Here is a 20,957-nt window from a genome sequence, read left to right as displayed (position 1 = left end):
TTGTGGAGGTTATATCCATCTTTGGCTAACCCTATTTTGTTATCTAAATCAATGACTGTATTTAGTATAAATGGAGTAAAATCAGAGTGAAAAACTATAATTTTATTCCAGCATAGTTGAGGCAGTTGATAGTGGTAAGATTTGTGACGTTAATGTGTACCTTGGGCCAGATTCACAAAGCAGTTACGCAAGTACTTACGAGCCTGTACACCTTTCTTCAATCTTTGGCGGCTTTGTTTACAATTATTAAACTATTAATGAGCTCTGAAGCACCAGGAGGTTATTTATAACAATAACAACAGTTGATTGGGAAGTTTTCATACTTGCAAACTGTTTAATAAATGTAACCAAAGCAGTCAAAGATTGAGGAAAGATGTACACGTTCGTAAGTACTTGCGTAACTGCTTCGTGAATCTGGCCCCTTAACTTTAACCGCATAGGTTCGAACCCTCATCACTGCTCCTACGGATTTTCTCATAATTATTATTATGTTATTTGGAGGATGTCGAGCCGGACAATTTCTTCAAAAGATCAGATGTAACAGGAACGAGGAACAACGGGTTCAAGCTCAACAAGACATAAAACAGGAGATGCTTTTTCACCCATAAGGTTGTAAACCCGTGGAACGGCCTACCCGCCAAAGCCGTAAACGCCAAAAACTCTGCTGGATCTTAAAATACAGCTGGAAAAGATCATCAAGGCAAATTTGGGGGGACCTTTAACAAGCCGCCGGCTTCCTGTCCTCATCGAGACCACTAGTATTAGTGGCCCTCAGGTAAATTCAGGTAAATATGTTCTCACGCCTTCCCGTTCTCACCCCGTTCTCATTCTTTTCCCTCCACTTGTTCTCTCCATTCCTCTCGTTGTATTGTCTACCATAATGGAACACCAATGGACATTTTCTCCATCTTGACACACTATAACACCAATAAAATCGAAGCATTTAAGAGATAAAGGCAAAAAAGTATGAGCATGAGGGGCGGTGTTGTGCCTACGAGAGGGGGCCGTCTAATTATTTTCGTCTAATTTCTTTATAAAAAGATACTTTCTCAGATTAAAATGATGTTTTTTCGTGTTGTACATTCAGCACCAACATTATAATGAGTAAATATATCATATTTATTCCTTACTAACGTAATGCCAGGAAGTTTTGTGAAGCTAGTGGTAGGTTGTGGTAATTCGAGGGAGCGTTGTGAGAGTAACCTTGGCGTAGGTGGGACGGGGACCGGACACGGGTGACAGGCGGCCCCACAACTGCTCCTACCACGCTCCCTGCTGCCTCTCTCACACTCTCACACCCTCTCTCACACTCCAGACATGGCACTCAACACACCTGTCATAGTCTCCGCTGCCCGCACGCCCGTTGGTGAGTCCTGTTTCAGGCTGTACGCTCCAGGGTCCAGTACACTCCAGGGTCCAGAGCTTCTGACTGTACGCTCCAGGGTCCAGAGTTTCTGGCTGTACGCTCCAGGGTCCAGAGTGTCTGGCTGTACGCTCCAGGGTCCAGTACACTCCAGGGTCCAGAGCTTCTGACTGTACGCTCCAGGGTCCAGAGCTTCTGACTGTACGCTCCAGGGTCCAGAGTTTCTGGCTGTACGCTCCAGGGTCCAGAGTTTCTGGCTGTACGCTCCAGGGTCCAGAGTTTCTGGCTGTACGCTCCAGGGTCCAGAGTGTCTGACTGTACGCTCCAGGGTCCAGAGTGTCTGACTGTACGCTCCAGGGTCCAGAGTGTCTGACTGTACGCTCCAGGGTCCAGAGTGTCTGACTGTACGCTCCAGGGTCCAGAGTTTCTGACTGTACGCTCCAGGGTCCAGAGTTTCTGGCTGTACGCTCCAGGGTCCAGAGTTTCTGGCTGTACGCTCCAGGGTCCAGAGTGTCTGACTGTACGCTCCAGGGTCCAGAGTGTCTGACTGTACGCTCCAGGGTCCAGAGTGTCTGACTGTACGCTCCAGGGTCCAGAGTGTCTGACTGTACGCTCCAGGGTCCAGAGTTTCTGACTGTACGCTCCAGGGTCCAGAGTGTCTGACTGTACGCTCCAGGGTCCAGAGTGTCTGACTGTACGCTCCAGGGTCCAGAGTGTCTGACTGTACGCTCCAGGGTCCCGAGTGTCTGACTGTACGCTCCAGGGTCCAGAGTGTCTGACTGTACGCTCCAGGGTCCAGAGTGTCTGACTGTACACTCCAGGGTCCAGAGTTTCTGGCTGTACACTCCAGGGTCCAGAGTTTCTGGCTGTACGCTCCAGGGTCCAGAGTTTCTGGCTGTACACTCCAGGGTCCAGAGTTTCTGGCTGTACACTCCAGGGTCCAGAGTTTCTGGCTGTACGCTCCAGGGTCCAGAGTTTCTGGCTGTACGCTCCAGGGTCCAGAGTTTCTGGCTGTACGCTCCAGGGTCCAGAGTTTCTGGCTGTACGCTCCAGGGTCCAGAGTGTCTGACTGTACGCTCCAGGGTCCAGAGTGTCTGACTGTACGCTCCAGGGTCCAGAGTGTCTGACTGTACGCTCCAGGGTCCAGAGTTTCTGACTGTACGGACCTGTTTCTGACTGTATGGACCTGTTTCTGACTGTACGGACCTGTTTCTGACTGTATGGTCCAGTTAATGATTGAGTGGTCCAGTTTCTGACGGGTTTGGTTTCTGACCTTTTGCTGGTGTTTATTTTGAGAATACCAGGCGAGGTATTGGCTTCTGGATCCTGCATGCTTTCTAGACTGTCTGAAGGAATTGGTAGTATTCTGTGCAAGCCTGAGGGAGGGGGTGGGCGGCTGCCTGTGCGAGCCCGAGAGGGGGCGGATGTTCAAATGCCCGTGCGATCCCGAGGGGGGGGGGGCGTTCGGCTTCCCGTGCAATCCCGAGGGGGGGGCGGGTGTTTGGCTGCCTGTATTACTATTTGTATTTTACTGTTTGTGCCTGCAGAATCAAGCTATTGTTCTTGGACCCCTGCCTTTCTAGCCGATCTGTTTTTCCTCTATTATGTCTACTTCATATATTTTTCTAACACAAGCATGCACACACATCCCCAGGAAGCAGCTCGTAGCAGCTGTCTAACTCCCAGGTACCTATTTACTGTTAGGTGAACAAGGGCATGAGGTGAAAGAAACTGCCCATTTGTTTCTGCTTCGGCTGGGAATCGAACTTGGCCCCCTTAGGACTATGCCCACTCAGCTGCGAGTCCCTTAGGTAAACACTATCAGTGACTATGGTGGAGTGAGATCTAGCTCTTTGTGCCCTACCTCCTAGCTATTCATACCTGGCATTCCAATTACCTCTCTGAACATTAACATTTTCATTGTATTTCTTTTTAAAGTTGTGGATGGAATTGGCTTCTAACAACCTTCTCTAATAAATTCCACTTGCCTACCACCTGCATAGGGAATGAGAATTTCCTTACATATTGACTCAAATGCGTGTCTAGCTTCCATTGACGTTCCCTTATCCTACCCCCTTCTTTTCCATTTAAACAGGCTTCCTTTATCCAATTATCTATTCCCCCTTAAGATCTTGTATGTACCGGTTATCGTATCCCAGCTCCATTTCTTAGAGTTATAATTTCTCTTTAAGGTTGTGAGGTTAAGGATTGCATTCCAGCAGCCACTTGGACTGGACAGTAGAGAGATGATCTCGCTTCTTGCAGGTTGGCATCGAATCCCCAACCGTCCAAGTGGTTGTACATCATTCCTTTCCTCCTCTCGAACCCAATCCTTATCCTCATTCCTTCAAGGTGCTAGATAGTCATAATGGCTTAGTGCTTTCTTCTGATAATTCCCTTCCCTTACCTCCAGCAGCCATTTATCTACCAATTCCTGAAGGACCCTACAGTCCTCTTCAGCTCTTACCCGCCTTGTTAACTTTGCATTATCAGCATCAGCAAACATCAACATATACGTGCTCGTTTACATAAATAAAAAAAAATAAAAGTCCTAGGACAGTGCCCTGCGGAACACATTCTCCAGCCTGACGTATCCTCTCTGACTATTTACCCTTTGTTTCCTGTTTGCTAAGTACAGTACTCATTTATTTATTTATTTATTTTATTTATTTATTTATTTATTTATTTATTTATATACAAGAAGGTACATTGGGATTGTGAGGATACATAATATAGTACAGTAATTACAATCTTGTAAAGCCACTAGTACGCGCAGCGTTTCGGGCAGACTACAGGACTCCTGTACCCAGTCCTGTGCATATTCAGTTATCCCTGCTTGTCTCTCCATGTTGTGTATTACTCTTTTTTTTTTTTATAAGGAATTGTATCAAAAGCTTTTTGGTAGTCGAGGAAGATGAACCCATTGTTCATTCTCTTTTTATATGTTGGTGACCCATCCATAGAATTCAGTCAAGTATGTTAAGTATAATTTTCCCTCTCTGATGCCGTGATGTACCGCGGTTATAAAATTTACTCTGCTCAAATATTCTACAAATTCTTTTTCTGATTACTTTTTCTAGAATTTTGCATGGAATCCATGCTCATGACACTGGTCAGTAGTTTCCTTTCCTGAATATTGGAACTATCCTCTTCATACTTCAAGTCAAAATGACTTGTAGTTTGTAGTTTCAGATTTGTTCTCTAACTTGAGCAAATCTGAAAACTATACAAATGCTAAGCAAAAAGAAACTCCTATTTTGCCTACCAATAAAGTAGTTTACATAATATTTTGTACGAACAGCTCTTGATTACAAAGCCAAATTGTGCTCTTTATTGTGTACTTATTTTGTCTTTGTATATCCAGTGAATCCTGCTAAAATAATAGTGTACTTATAGGAACAATTTGGTCAAACATACAAAATTCAACTGATGGATCTGATTACCCTAAATGGCGTGCTTAATTAAAAAATTAAACGGTAACTAAAGACCCTAATCTGCCCTAGGATTAAATAAGCAGTCTTGGGGTAACTATTCACTACCCTATGCCTAATTTAGTACAGTACACATATTGAGATATATACAAGAGTTGTTACATTCTTGTACAGCCACTAGTACGCGTAGCGTTTCGGGCAGGTCCCTGGAATATGATCCCCGCCGCGAAGAATCGTTGTTACAACCAAGTACACATTTTACTGTTGAGTTAAACAGAGGCTACAGTTAAGGATTTGCGCCCAGTAAATCCTCCCCGGCCAGGATACGAACCCATGACATAGCGCTCGCGGAACGCCAGGCGAGTGTCTTACCACTGCACCACGGAGACTGTAAATGTGGTCTACAGTATTAGGCCTAGGGAAGTTTAGGTTGGCTTTTGCCTTTATCATTCTCTAAAAAATAAATAGTACATAACGTGAACTTTATTGGCTGCAACAGTACATTACATTTTTGTATATTTGTCCAAATAGTTGTTATAAGTACTGTACATACTAACATTTTTGGAGCGTGGGTTGTGTATATTATATATATTGTATAGCTTGTGGAAAGATATTTTATTATAGTGTAGTAAGTTTCTCCATATACAAGTTCATCTCCATACAGCATTTGTGTATTTTATATATTCTTTCAATATTTTATTGCATTTGAATGCAGTTATATTAGTTGATATATTGTCCGCTTACGGGCTCACCATAGCCCGTGCTACACGGACACTTCGTTCTGAGTAGCGAAATCTGAAACAACATTGCCCACAGGATCTTTTAATGGGTCACTGTCATCACTCCGGTCCCATGAGCTGGGCTCACTAGTCATCAAGAAGGCTCTCTCTCAAGCAACAATTGTACCTGAAGATGTTTCCGAGGTTATTCTTGGTCAGGTAAGAAATTTTTATCCAAACACAAGTATCTTCCAGTCTACGTCTTAAATAAATTCAGATTGATTAGACACTAATAAGTACTAGTATCTTAAGTATGTGCTGTACTGCCACACTTGAACGTTGTGTTAATGATTTAAGTACAGTAATTCATTATAATATTTATTTTGCAATTAACCCACTAATGTGATGATTGCATTTTGTAGACAGAATTTGATGTCACATTGAACATACCGTGATACAGACTAATCACCTGTTTATCAAAACAGAAAATCTAAGAAGAAAATTGTCAGATACAAGATATAACTTTGATTTCATTCCCAGGTGCTGACTGGAGGACAAGGTCAAAACCCGGCCCGCCAAGCAGCTGTCAATGCAGGTCTTCCCTACACTGTCCCAGCATCGGTTGTCAACATGCTCTGTGGTTCAGGTCTGAAGTGAGTGAGACGTGTATAATTAACAATACTATACTGTGTATATATTTTTCATGTACGGTACATCACTGGGAAGGAAATACAATTTATATATATTTATGGGTCTGAATAAAATTTAAATTTAAAGTAGTATAAAGAAACAACAAAAAATAATTGTTTGAATGATCAAAATTTGAAAAGGGTAAAATTTCTTTTACTATAAACCAAACAGACTCATTTAAGCTTGATGATGACTTGCCGAGTGTAGTACACCTTTTGAGTGCTTTTAAGAGTGTAAATACAGTAGACTTTTGCTGTTTCAATTTGTTGAATATAACCATGTCCTTGTATATGAAAGAAATCATCTTTTTGAGTTTTTCTTGCGTGTTTTTCTTTCTGTACTGTAGCCCTCAGTGGCGCTAAAAGAATTTATTCAAAGTGGCACTAGTAACAATCATGGGGTCGGCCAAATGTAGTTTTCTTGTATTTTATGCACTTGTGCACATTAAAGAGCCTGAGGGCTGAGTGGACAGCGCTCGGGGTTCATATTTCTAAGTGAGAGTTTTATTGAGTTTCAAATGGGAAAAAATGAAAAAGTAAGAAATCTGGAACATCTGGTTTTAACCATAAAACATTACAGTAATGTTGCATAGCACAAAGTTTTTCTAAGACAAATCTAGGACAATATGAGGTCCTTATGTAGTTGTTCCTGCAAGCCTTTATCATTTTAAATTTTAAACTTACCATAGCAAATTCTGAAGAATTTAGTTTTTTTTCTATACAATGCATATACAGTAATGACTTTTAAAATGTGAAATTTGTTTTGAAATATTAAATTGGGTAAAATGCTTGAATCATTTTGCAACAAGGATGTTCCATAACTGGTGTAAGAAGTCAACATGTGAAGCCACTTTCCCTTTTAGAGCAGGCAATAGTGTTAAATTAGAGGGAATACAGTACAGAGAACATACAGGGCGCGCATAGACACGATAAAGCACCTTAGTTATTGAGATTATCCCAAAAAACTTTAAATGTACCTTCTGGAAAGGAGATGAGGGAGGTATCACATAATACTGTATTTTCATGGAAAATACTGGAAGGCCAAGTCCCAAATTTGCACAGAAGAATAACGTACTGAAGCAGACAATATGGTAGGAAATACATAATAGTGCCAGTGAAGAGTAGAAGTGCCATAGGTACAATCCGAGAACACTGAACATCAGAGGCCCACACCTGTTTAGTATCATCCCAGCAAGTACTGGCATAAGAAATATTGCCAGAATAAAAGAGAACTTCTCCAAGGAAAGCACTAATGGTTTCCTGCAAGAAGTGCTGGATCAAATGGGTTGTAGCGAATATGCTTCCTGGGGATGTGTGTGTGTGTGTATGTGTGTGAAAATTAGGATTAAGGACTTGCCCGAAATGCTTTGCGTGCTCGTGGCTGTACAAGAAAGTAAGAACTCTTGTATATATAAATAAATAAATACAAAAAATAAATAAAAATATGTTGGCCCGTGTGCCTCTCCAAGCAGTGGTCTGTTGGACAGCTCTCACATGTCGGGGCCAGGCTTGGGGAGTAGAACTCCTAGAACCCACTCCAGGTACATGTACAATAATTCATTTACTGTGTATTCAGGTGTCTGTTGGGGAAACTAATGTTTAGCCAGCTTATTGTGACCTTGCCCACCATGTATTTATGTGTCAAGTTGGTCCTATGCCAAATACGAATGTAAATTTGGTTTAAACATTTTAGTCTATCTGCAGTGTCATACAGATACTGTACTTGACTTTAGCAATTAATGAAACAATTTTGGCAAAGATTGAATAAATAAGCAATTTTTGTTAAGAGTTTCTCCGTCCTGATTGTGCCGTCAGTGGTGAATAGTTTGTTGTGCACTCTAAAATCTTCCTGTGAGTAGTAGTGCAGAAGGATTAGAGGGCACTAATGATCTTAATGAAACACCAGTATACAGGTACATTGTTAAAATTTTTATATGTACATTTTGTATGAAATGACAGATGCTAACATAGCTATTGTGTACACTATAATTGCTTTGTGTTATGGTATAACATTTTGGATTAAAGGTACAGTATTTAGATAGCTCCAGACAATTGTAAACTGTTTCTTCATTTAATTTAATTTAATTTTATTTTTTATTTATATATATATATATATACAAGGAGGTACATTGGGTTTGTGAGGATATATAGTATAGTAATTACAATCTTGTAAAGCCACTAGTACGCGCAGCGTTTCGGGCAGAATGCAAGCTTAGTTTCGGGCAGAATGTAAGTTAATGCAAGCTTAGCAAGGGCATTGTCTTAAATAATGTTCCTGAAGATCTACATGTGAGGAGTCTATATGAGTTTTCACTTATTTTTAATTTAATTTGTGTATAGATCTATATCTGGGTTAACAAGAAAATATCATGTTGCATTTTTCTTTGCATTTTCCTTTTGTCTTCTTAGATATGGTGTGTTACCAAAATTTGTTAGCTAATGCAGTTAAGTATGTTGTGCCTGGTTGATACCTGGTTGATGGGGTTCTGGGAGTTCTTCTACTCCCCAAGCCCGGCCCGAGGCCAGACTTGACTTGTGAGAGTTTGGTCCACCAGGCTGTTGCTTGGAACGGCCCGCAGGCCCACATACCCACCACAGCCCGGTTGGTCTGGCACTCCTTGAAGGAAACAATCTAGTTTCCTCTTAAAGATGTCCACGGTTGTTCCTGTAATATTTCTGATGCTCGCTGGTAGGACGTTGAACAACCGTGGACTTCTGATGTTCATACAGTGTTCTCTGATTGTGCCCATGGCACCTCTGCTCTTCACTGGTTCTGTTCTGCATTTTCTTCCATGTCGTTCACTCCAGTACGTTGTTATTTTACTGTGTAGATTTGGGACCTGTCCCTCCAGTATTTTCCATGTGTACATTATTTGGTATATCTCTCATCTCCTTTCTGCCTTCCTGATTCCCATAAGTACAGGGTATACAGTAAATAGGAGTTAAATATTTTATCGTTCATTAAATTCCAACACTAACCACTGATCTTCGTCAAACAACAGTTGTCGTTCTGAGAGTTGTGCTATTTTTTTTAATTAGGCTATATTTTAATGTTATTTAATGTCATCACTTTGTGTTTTGAAATGAAAATAGTTGAGTTTGAAAACATTTTGACATTAACTTTACATGACCATTTATAGAAACAACAAAAATATGTCCTTAACAATTACACTATGAAGTTTTCGCCAAATACAGGTGCGCAGTGCAGGGGTTAAATCTTGTCGACATACAATTATAGAAGTACAGTACAGTGGTACCTCGGAATGCGATTGTCCCTGTATGCGAGATTTTCGGAAGGCGAGGTGTATTTACTCCAAAAATTTGTCTCAGAAGGCGAGGGTTACTTCGGGAGGCGAGTTTGGACGCGAGTTTGTTGATACGCGTACAGCCGACCTAGCGCGTTCGTCGCCCCTCCGCCCCTCAGTTTATTATTGTCTCGCGCTCAGTGACTACCCCCACATCAATTCTTCTCGCGGATTTTCAGTGTTTTGTTGGATTTTTGGTGATTTGTCTATACAATTTGTTATTATATATCTCACCATGGGTCCCAAGAAAGCCAGTGGTAAGGATAAAGGCCAGAAAGCTCATGTGAGGATGACAATAGAGGAGAAACAAGAGATCATTCGGAAGCATGAGAACGGTACACGTGTTGTTGAACTTTGTAGGCAGTACAACAAAGCCACATCAACAATATGCACTATACTTAAGAAGAAAAATAAGATTATGGGTGCTAAAGTGGCAAAAGGAGTAAGAACATTAACGGCACAAAGACCACAAATACTTGAAGAAGTGGAAAAGTTGTTATTAATTTGGATACACGACAAGGAGTTGAGGGGTGATAGTGTTTCGGAGGCCATTATTTGTGAGAAAGCCAGGGTGTTGCACGGAGACCTTCTAAAGAATACCCCTGCAACGAGTGATGCAGATAAGAAAGAGTTTAAGGCAAGCAGGGGCTGGTTTGAAAAATTTAGAAAGAGAAGTGGTATCCATAGTGTTACAAGGCATGGGGTTATGTGATGTGATTATGGAAGGGGACTCCCCTTCCAAACAGTAACTCCTCTCCTCCTCCCCCCTCCTCACCATCTTCCATACGCCTACAGCACTCGACAGCAAGGTAAGTAATAACTGGAACACAGTTTTGTAGGTTTATTTAGATGAATTAGGTAAATTAGGTATAAAAATTTAGTTTGATGTGGGGTTTTTGGGGTAGTCAGGAACGGATTAATTCATTTCCCTTTATTTCTTATGGGGAAATTAACTTCGGAATGCGAGTTTTCGGAAGGCGAGGCGTCTCCAGGAACGGATTAAACTCTTATTCTGAGGTATGCCTGTACTGTATAGTAAAACCGCTCAAACCAATGTTAATTTATTAAATATTGTAGAGTGACAGCTTTTGTCCCAGTTGGTCTTGTCTCAATGCTTATATATTTACTTCTATAGTTCTCTGGTATGATGGAAAATATTAAATGAAATGGCATAATTGGTAGGTTTAAAACTGAATTACATTGAAAATCATTTGTGACTTTTTAATCTGTCTACAGATCTGTGGCTATAGGTTGCCAAGCAATAATGGTCGGAGACGCATCGGTTGTGGTTTGTGGTGGTCAGGAAAGTATGAGTCAGGCTCCTCACGCTCTACACCTGCGATCACCAGTTAAAATGGGACCGGCCACGATGGTAGACACAATGATGATAGATGGATTAACAGATGCGTTCCATAACTACCACATGGGAGTAACGGGTATGGATGTTGATTTTTAATTCCATTTTAGCCTTTCACTTCAGTGAGGCTATGAGTCACTTTTAGGATAGAAAACCAATTTAGGAAACAAGATTAAATATGCTAAAAAATTTCAGATGTTTATCGTTTTACAGTACTGTACTGACAGTACTGTTCAATATATTATCACAGAAATTCAGTGTAATGCCACATAAATTGCTATAATAAAATGTTTCCTCTTGGTTATGTTCATAGCTATTTCTAGTGTTGTTTGCATGGCATATTTTCTATACCAAGTTTCTCGTTCCTCATTTCTGTATTATTACCTTCATGTCCTCCTACTTTATAAATCATTCCTATACACTCTTTCCTAGCATTGTGGATTTGAATAAAAAGCACTGAGCTAATGTAAGAAAACGTGTTTGCAGTACAGTTGGCAAGAAAGTTAAATTCGGTGAGATAAATTGTGTAAATAAGAAAGGCAACTATAATATAGAGACAAAAAAAAAATCAGCAGGTTTCAATACTGTAGTTTGGTGGGAACAAAGAGTCGGATCACTCTGGCCCCTACCCTACCCTATATATATTGATGCTCATTCTACTTTTATAACAGCATTCCTTATGCTATCTATCCTAACACCACATGCTCTTCAGATTATCCATCTATACTACTGTACTTTTTTTTTATATTTCTTTACAATGACTTCTTCAGCATTTTGTATCCATACATAAATGTTGGAAAAGACGCTACAAGAAGTGCATTATACTGTAGTTGTATTGCTTCCTATCATAAGTCAAGCCTGGCCTTGGGCCGGGCTTGAGGAGTAGAAGAACTCCCAGAACCCCATCAAGCAGGTATCTATTTTTCTTAAGAATATTTATTGTACCATTTAATATCTCGCTTGTTCCTGCACTTTAAAATATTGTAAAATAATTTTTCATAAATAATACGGTACAGTACAGTACTGTAGAAGCTGGATAATTTGGATCCCGTAAATCCGGAAAACACCCTAATCCGGCAAAAAGCGTTGCCGGATAAACTTGCCTCCTTATCCATCACTCAGTATGTCCAGTGAAGCCGGACTAGCGGATATTTGGCCGGATCAGCGTATACTGATAGAGTTTGAAGCCTAAAAATCTCTCCAAAACCAAGGGTCGACTTGCAGCAGAATATAACATGTGAACCTTCACCACTGAGAGATAAACGAGTGAAATGCTGGGCCTAACACTCATTGTACACCACCACCAGGAAAGGTGGGAATCAGGCAGAGTTCAGACAAGCTGGGAGGCTTCAGGCAAGCAGGGAGGCTGGAGTGAGTGTGGGTGTCAGGGGTGGGTGGGTGGGTGTGGTGGGCGTCAGGAGTGGGTGTGGTAACCACACCGTACAACCCCAACCACCAGGGTGGGTGGGGGTGTTAGGCATCAGGAATCAGGAGTAGGTGCACTTCAAAAATACTTCATCCCTCACATGTCTGGTCTCACCCTAATCTTTATCATCCCTCTTTTTCTCATTATAAACAGCTAGCTCTGTATATGTCATATTTTACAGTCCTTGCAGACAAAACATTATTGTTAATATACTGTAGTGAGATTCTTTCCTATTTCAGCTGAAAATGTTGCAAAGAAATGGAATTTAACAAGATTGCAGCAGGATACATTTGCCCTTAAATCTCAAGAAAAAGCCGAGGCTGCTCAACAAGCAGGCTACTTTGACCAGGAAATTGTACCGGTTTTAGTTCCAGGCCGGAAAGGTGCAACAGAAGTGAAAACGGATGAATTTCCACGACATGGCTCCACTTTGGATGGGTTATCCAAGCTGAAACCTTGTTTTGTTACTGTAAGTTTAGAATTTTATTTGTTCCTCCAGTAATTAGTAATATGCAGTTTTTTGTTATTCTTAATGGTAGGTACCCATATTGTCACTTTTACAGTACATACCACAGTTCTATAAAGAGTACATACAGTGAATGTGATACAGTATTCCGTAGTTGGTGTGAATATTTACAGTTTTATAATGTACAAAGCTACTCAATTGTATTCGGTGTACATCTGTGTTCATTATATTCTGTAGTCTTTATACTTCTTAAACTCTTGTACAATGTTTGTATTATAATGTAATATTTAATGACTTGGTGATACTTTGGTCACCATACAATCAGGCATATAATTACAGTATCAGTTGTAATTCTTGTACACTGTAAAACAATGGCTTGAGCAGAATCTTACTACCAAACTTTTCATCCAACTGTTCTACATTGTGTATAAGAACTTGTATTTACATGTCCTCACTTTATAAACATCTTAAACTGGTAGCTTCAGGTCTGCTTAAGATTATTTAGCTGCCATAAAATGTCATGTTTCTATACAGTACAGTATTGTTAAATTTTGTTGTATTATATTTTTTTGCCTATTTCCCCAGTACAGTATATGAAGCACTTGTCTTCCTTATGTGCTTTCTCGATATAACAGTATAAAGATGACATGTTAAATTGGAAGGAAACCTTATTTGTAAATACTGTTGTAGGCGATGAGTCACAATAACGTGGCTAAAGTGTGTTGACCAGACCACACACTAGAAGGTGAAGGGACGACGACGTTTCAGTCCGTCCTGGACCATTCTCAAGTTGATTCAACTTGAGTTGAATGAGAATCGACTTGAGATCGACTTGAGAATGGTCCAGGACGGACCGAAACGTTGTCGACCCTTCACCTTCTAGTGTGTGGTCTGGTCAACTTAAATACTGTTGTTTCATTCAAAGTTAAGGAAGCTCTTAGAGTAAAATGTTCTTTATAAATAGTCTTCCAATATTGTGTTTAAACTTTAAATGCTGTGCATTTGTTTTGCAGTATATTGACAACAAGCAGTCCTCAACACTGTTCTCTTTTCTGAATATAATCTCATTAGTTATGGAGGAATTATAAATTGCCGACAAGACTTGGTAAATTTGAAACAAATATAATCTATTAGCAAAATGTTCTCTTTCATTTATACTTAAAACAAAAACCATAGTGCTTCTGCCACAGGGAAGGGGATGGAACTATCAGGAGGAAGCGCCAAGCCATTAAGGCTATATAGCACTTGGAAGGGGTCAGGATAAGGATTTGGGATGAGATGGGACGGGATAACACTGAGATAATGGCCTGCAGTCCCTTCATCCTTTGATCTCGGTGATTACTGAAAACTATTTTGTATCATTGCTTGTAATAGAGTATTATTAATTTTGCTGAACTTTATATTGCAGAATGGCACTGGCACAGTAACCGCAGGAAATGCATCGGGTATTAATGATGGTGCAGCAGCATTGGTGTTAACGAGCGAGATGGAAGCCAAGAATCGAGACATCAAGCCACTAGCCTCCGTCGTGTCCTGGGCCCAGGCTGGAGTGGACCCAGCCATTATGGGTACTGGACCAATTCCAGCAATTAAATCAGCAGTGAGTAATGTTACTGAATGCTTACTACTTGACAGTACAGTGTATCTTTGTAAATGGTTACTGTTATCAGTAATGGGAAGCATTTGTGTATATATGCTTCAGGCTTGTATTTAGGTACCCCCCCCCCCCCCCCACCCAAGATGTTGACTCTCCCCAAGATGCAACCCACAACAGTTGCTTAATTCCTGAATACCTATTTACTGCTAGGGTAACAGAGGCATCAGATGAAAGGAAATGTACCCAACTATTTTTGTCCTACCCAGGAGCCTTGATTGTTAGTTGAGAATAAACTGTACTAAAGTACCTCGTGTAATAAACAAGTTCGTAATGGAGAAGTGAAGAGTACTGTATTTAGAATAAGGAGTTTCAAGGAATTGGATATGGCCTGGGAAGCTAGGGGCCAGATTCATGAAGTAGTTACGCAAGTACTTACGAACGTGTACATCTTTCCTCAATCTTTGACACCTTTGGTTACATTTATTAAACTGTTTACAAGCATGAAAAACTTGCCAATCAACTGTTGTTATTGTTATAAACAGCCTCCTGGTGCTTTGGAGTTCATTAACTGTTTAATAATTGTAAACAAAGCCACCAAAGATTGAGGAAAGATGTAGAGATTCGTAAGTGCTTGCGTAACTGCTTCGTGAATCTGGCCCCTGGGATGTGTACAGGTAGTGGACAAGGCAGTCATGTAATGTTGCCTGGCAATAGATCTGTAGTCGAGAAGCTTCATGTGTACTACAGTACTGTATTCACGTTAATAATATTTTTTTTTCACCTGCCATATTGTTTTTGGGACAGAATTGTAGAATATGGTGGTAATGATGTGTATCCAGATTTGAGTATTGTATTTTGATTAGCACAGGAAATCTTGTGCTATATTTTGAAATCACACAGGAAAAACAAAATTTAAGTCTTAGTGTGACAAATGTTGAAAAGTCTTGCTTTAGTCCGCTGAAAATGATTTAATAAATAATAATAAATAAATAAATGTTTATTTAGATAAGGTACATACATACAAGAGATTTTACAAAGATTGATGGATTTATAGATAGAGCTAGTACATACAATGCCTAAAGCCACTATTACGCAAAGCGTTTCGGGCATTTGTAGCATGACCTGTTGCCAGCGTTACAGTTATTGATATCATTTATGTTGTTATTATTGTTGTGAATTAAGGGGCAATGACGATCGTGGGATTGGATCGTTATTTTTGTTGTTGTGAATTAAGGGGGTACAGTAACGACGATCGTGGGATCGGATTGTTGTTTTTGTTATTGTTGTTGTGAATTGAACGACGATTGTGTGATCAGATGCGCCCGTTTTTGTTATTGCAGCATTACAGTGTGCACGGAAACAGAATTTTAGTCGAAAGCACTGTACTTTTTAATGACTTTTATGAACAGGATTTTGTTGCATTAGGGGTTAATGCAAGAAAGCTTCATCTTGTGTGCATAAACTCTTATGTTGCTTCACTTGGTGAGAAAAAATAATAAGGCAATAAGACAGTAAATTTGTAGAGTGCATGGCCGGTTGACCAAGCGGACAGCATGCTGGACTTGTGATCCTGTGGTCCCGGATTCAATCCCGGGCGCCAGCGAGAAACAACAATGGGCAGAGTTTCTTTCACCCTATGCCCCTGTTACCTAGCAGTAAATTAGGTACCTGGGTGTTAGTCAGCTGTCACGGGCTGCTTCCTGGGGGTGGAGGCCTGGTCGAGGACCGGGCCACGGGGACACTAAAGCCCCGAAATAATCTCAAGATAACCTCAAGAAGATGGCATGTAAGTGGAAGCCGATCACTAGTGTAGCTCATGTGCAGTATTACAAATAAATATTAAGACATATGTGGTAGGTTTGTATACAGTACAATTGTTTATTTTTAATATATGTGTATAATTATTTGTGGTGTATGGGAGAGGCAGAGACAAGAAAATGGGAATATGATGAGAGTAAAGGTATGTGAATAGATTACTTAAGCAATAAAATAGCGAGTGAAAGAGGAGACAAACACTTCAGAAAGAAGAAAGAAAAAAAAAGTTTTAGAAAGTTATTCAGAACTCAAAATTCTTCTTGGAAAAAGTAAGAAATTGCAGTAGGAACAGTGATGGAGGAGTAAATGGGAGTGCTAATGATATTAGAAGTAGTGTAAGGTACTATTTTGAAAGTACTACTGTACTTTGGTGAAAGTGATGCTGGTGTGTTAGGATTTGATGGCGAGAAGAGTGTAGGTTGATTGATTGATGAAGATTAAGCCACCCAAAAGGTGGCACGGGCATGAATAGCCCGTAAGTGGTGGCCCTTTTGAGCCATTACCAATATCAAGAGCTAATACTGGAGATCTGTGGAGGTGCGGCTGCACCCTGCGTGACGGGAGATGTCTCCCCCGTGAGAGTGTAGGATCTTGTACCGGCTGATGTATCTATGGAGGGACATGTGTGGGAAAGCTTAGGAGTGAATTATATGGAGTTTAGGGAACAAAATGAATGTAGAAAATTTGCCTGAAGGCATAAAATTAATACTGTGCCAGGGGAAATGGAAAGGTGTGTTTATGATTTTATGATTGAAAATGAAGGAGAAAGTAACATGTGCAAGATGAAAATAGCATGTAGTAGCATGAAAGTAGAAAGTAGATTTAAAGGTATTAGTTTTATAAGTGTAGTGGACAAAGTATATGAGAGAATAGTGATGGGAAGAGCACAGGAAATTACAGAAATTTCACAGATGTAAAAGATCTGAAATCAGAAAAAATGTATATATACTGATAATAAATATGATTATTTCAGTTGAAAAAAGCTAATTGGAGCATAGATGAAGTGGACTTGTGGGAGCTGAATGAAGCCTTTGCTGCACAGAGCTTAGCTGTTATTCAAGAGCTTGGCATTAACTTAGAGAAAGTTAATGTTAATGGTGGTGCTATTGCCTTGGGGCACCCAATTGGAGCTTCAGGTAGGAAATGTTCTCTCTTGATTGATGTATTACTAAAGTTTTTCTTAGTTCCTTCAAGTGTGTATAAACTGGAAACTAATATTCATTTTGCGTACCAACAAGCATTTCGACCAGTGATTATTTAAGCATTGAAATATTTTTAATTCTACTGTTCTTTCATGTGTATGGGTTGAGTTAGTTATTTTCCGTCTCATTATTGTGATATATCGGTCTTCTGGCTCTTACTCAGACTACTTGTACACTTACTTATTACCTCCTTGCAGGTGCAAGAATTCTGGTGACATTGCTGCATGCAATGCTGCGACTGAACAAAAAACGAGGAGTGGCCGCTCTCTGTGTTGGAGGAGGAATGGGCATTGCTGTATGTGTAGAAAAAGTTTGATGATGATACGAGTAATATGACAGTGATAATTTTCCAAATTTTAGGGATGGATTACTCAAATCTCAGTACAGGTATTGTATGTGTAAAGACACTGCGAGTCTCATTGTTTATTATGATCTGGTCTGTTTTAATGTTTTATTTAGCCTAATACAGCATATTGTAGCTCAAATATGGTGCCTTTTATATATTAAGATAGTTTAATTTTTTGAATCAATTATATATCTAGAGCAGTTCAGGGTAATAGAATTATTGTTACAATTTTTTTTTTATCGTAAACATTCCTGGCACTTTCCTGGTCACGTAATGGTGTGACTTTGTGCTGTTGCCTCCCTTGCCAGGTGGCTGATCTTGCTCTCTCTTGATTTTGGAACATTCCATGCTGACCAGTTTAAATGTTTGAATTGGAGCAATCTGTTATATTACATATTATTTTCCGATTGTACACTACTTGCTTTTCTCTACATTCGATATTTTTTGTTGCCTTAGCGTGAGTTATCGGGTAGATGAGCAATTTTTTAATGTAATTGCAATGAGTCAGAACATTGTAAGTTTCACAGTTCAAATTATGGGAGGTGATTGTAACCAATATTTTGTAGTAGTACAGACCACATCTGAATCTTATCCAAAATCTCCATGGCAGAAACCTACACAGTATATATTGTATAGAGACCTTTTAACTTAATTTGCTTATTCAATGTTCTAACTTGCGTGGGTTTGAACGACAATGCGAGTCATCGGAATAACCTGGCAATACAGTTACAAAACCTTGTCCCTGTTTTCCCCCCACATCTCTCCTCCAACGCTTTATACGTCAGGGAACGTAATTAGGGGGAAAAAAAATTGTGTGGATGGCTTTCCACTTGAAAATTTAGAATTTTGTTCAGTGTAGGTCAGAATTTGACTTATGGATGTGCCAGAGGAATTATTCTGGAAATGAATTTGGGCTTCTCTAAAGGCTTCTCTATTCCTTTCATAGAGAACCTTGACCAAAGAGTTTTGGGTATAGGAAAGGCAATGGTTCTGGTTTTTAATGTAATTTGTAAAGATATTTGTGTGTGGCATCTTGAGGTTATCTTGAGCATTGTGCTGAAGGCTGGAAGAAGAGAAAAAGATCAGGGGAAAGTGCCAAGCCACAACGACTATATAACTGGAGCTATATAGTTGAATGAATGAAAGAAATGTTATATAGAGCCACAACAGCTATATCTGCCTGAAGGCTGGAGATTACTACAGCCCAGTAAGAACTTTATCTTGAACAGGTTTAGGTTATTGTTAAAAGGTTCAAATAGCTATCATGTTTGGTTGTATTTAAAACATAATTTATATTATTTTTATTATAAAGATTAAATTATTAGAAAGCGAAGATTATATATAACCAGTTTCAGGATATTCTGCTCCCACATTTGGCGAAAAGCCAAGTTTCACCGGTGGCTCCGTAATCGGCCAAGTTTCACCGGTGGCTCCGTAATCGGCCAAGTTTCACCGGTGGCTCCGTAATCGGCCAAGTTTCACCGGTGGCTCCGTAATCGGCCAAGTTTCACCGGTGGCTCCGTAATCGGCCAAGTTTCACCGGTGGCTCCGTAATCGGCCAAGTTTCACCGGTGGCTCCGTAATCGGCCAAGTTTCACCGGTGGCTCCGTAATCGGCCAAGTTTCACCGGTGGCTCCGTAATCGGCCAAGTTTCACCGGTGGCTCCGTAATCGGCCAAGTTTCACCGGTGGCTCCGTAATCGGCCAAGTTTAATTGGTGATGCCAGAGTCAGCCAGGCTACTGTTGTTGCCTCGTACTGTACCTGGAAAAAGGCATCACGACCTGGATAGATGTTGAGAAATATTTTGAAATTATTGTATAAAATGCTGTAATGTACAGTATATTACAGTAATTACATCACCATTTGACCCTGTAGCACAGTGGTCTGTGTCCTCGGCTCACAACCGAGGTACCCGGGCTCAATCCCCGTGTGGGACAGAAATGGTTGTGCACATTTCCTTTCACTTGCTGCCTCTGTTCAGCTGGCAGTAAAGTAGGTACGTGGGAGTTGGGGAAATGTTGTAAGGTGCATCCTGAGGAAGGTCGGTAGATGGTCTAGGTGGGACCTCGATAAGCTTAAATACAGGCTTCCTATTCCCGACAGTGGGAATTATTATGCAAAAAAACCCACACACACACACACACAAACAAGAAACATACACGTGTGCACGCAAACAAGAAACAGGCACGTGTGCACACGGCTGAGTGGGGCCTGATGGCTGAGTGGACAGCATTCGGGATTCGTCGTCCTAAGGTTCTGGGTTTGATTCCCGGCGGAGGCAGAAACAAATGGGCAGAGTTTTTCACCCTGATGCCCCCCTGTTCACCTAGCAGTAAATAGGTACCAGGAAGTTAGACAGCTCCTATGGGGGCTGCTTCCTGGGGATATGTAACAAAAAGGAGGCCTGGTCTAAGACCGGACCGTGGGGATGCTAAGCCCCGAAATCACCTCAAGATAACCTCAAGAAAACACAAACAAGAAACATTCACGCATGCATATAAACAAGAAACATGCACACGTGCATACATACATACATACATACATACATACACAATTTTTTTTGTTTTGAAATGTACTTCCAGAAGAACACTCCATTTTACAATGTGTAGTTTACATAATGGTCTGAATGATGTATATTGCTCTAAGACATTGTATTCATCTTACTGACTTGCCTTACCCTTACATAAGGCAGCTCCATGGAATTAATTGACTAAATATAATGCTAAATGTGAATTCTCGGTACATATTCTGTATTATGAATCATTATGTGAAGAGCATTTAAGAAACCATAGATACTTACACTGTCTTGTACAAAAGGCTGTAATCGTGTAAAAATACAAAATATATTAATACTTTTGTACAAATATTTTTTTAAATTTTGAGACGATCTATATTTGAAGCCGTAACTGATGAATCTCATTGTGATTTTCTGCTTAGTTTTTGTTATTGAGGTCCTGAGTGCGGATCTTTAGCTTTGGTTTTGAGGCGTTTGACATATATCTGATGGTTTTTGTAAGTATTAATTTACTCATTGTTTACTCTTGGAATATTCATATCCAAATTTGTTATCGGAGTTTAATGGTTATTTATGAACTTTATTATCATTACTTTGTTTCCCTCTTCCATGGGGTGGTGAGGTACCTGCTTAGGAGAAATAGGAAGGCTATACAGTATTAGGAAAGAAGGTCGAAGGTGGTAAAAAATGCCTACACTGTAAAATGCCTGGTTGATCAGTCCGGC

At 40.2% G+C, this 20,957-nt stretch overlaps 1 protein-coding gene across 1 annotated transcript; it reads left to right on the top strand.

The window, feature by feature from the left end:
• Positions 1 to 1,193: 1,193 nt before the first annotated feature.
• On the top strand, positions 1,194 to 18,796 carry Acat2 (Acetyl-CoA acetyltransferase 2). Its single transcript, XM_045728434.2, has 8 exons — positions 1,194 to 1,366; positions 5,611 to 5,732; positions 6,054 to 6,166; positions 10,744 to 10,943; positions 12,530 to 12,759; positions 14,165 to 14,356; positions 17,142 to 17,304; positions 17,568 to 18,796. The coding sequence occupies exons 1-8, from the start codon at positions 1,318 to 1,320 to the stop codon at positions 17,684 to 17,686; spliced, it is 1,188 nt and encodes a 395-aa protein (XP_045584390.1). The 5' UTR covers positions 1,194 to 1,317; the 3' UTR covers positions 17,687 to 18,796.
• Positions 18,797 to 20,957: the final 2,161 nt, after the last annotated feature.

This window comes from Procambarus clarkii, chromosome 85 (genome assembly GCF_040958095.1).
Source record: "Procambarus clarkii isolate CNS0578487 chromosome 85, FALCON_Pclarkii_2.0, whole genome shotgun sequence".
In the NCBI taxonomy this organism is placed as follows: domain Eukaryota; kingdom Metazoa; phylum Arthropoda; class Malacostraca; order Decapoda; family Cambaridae; genus Procambarus; species Procambarus clarkii.
This window is presented reverse-complemented; position numbering and strand designations above follow the sequence as displayed.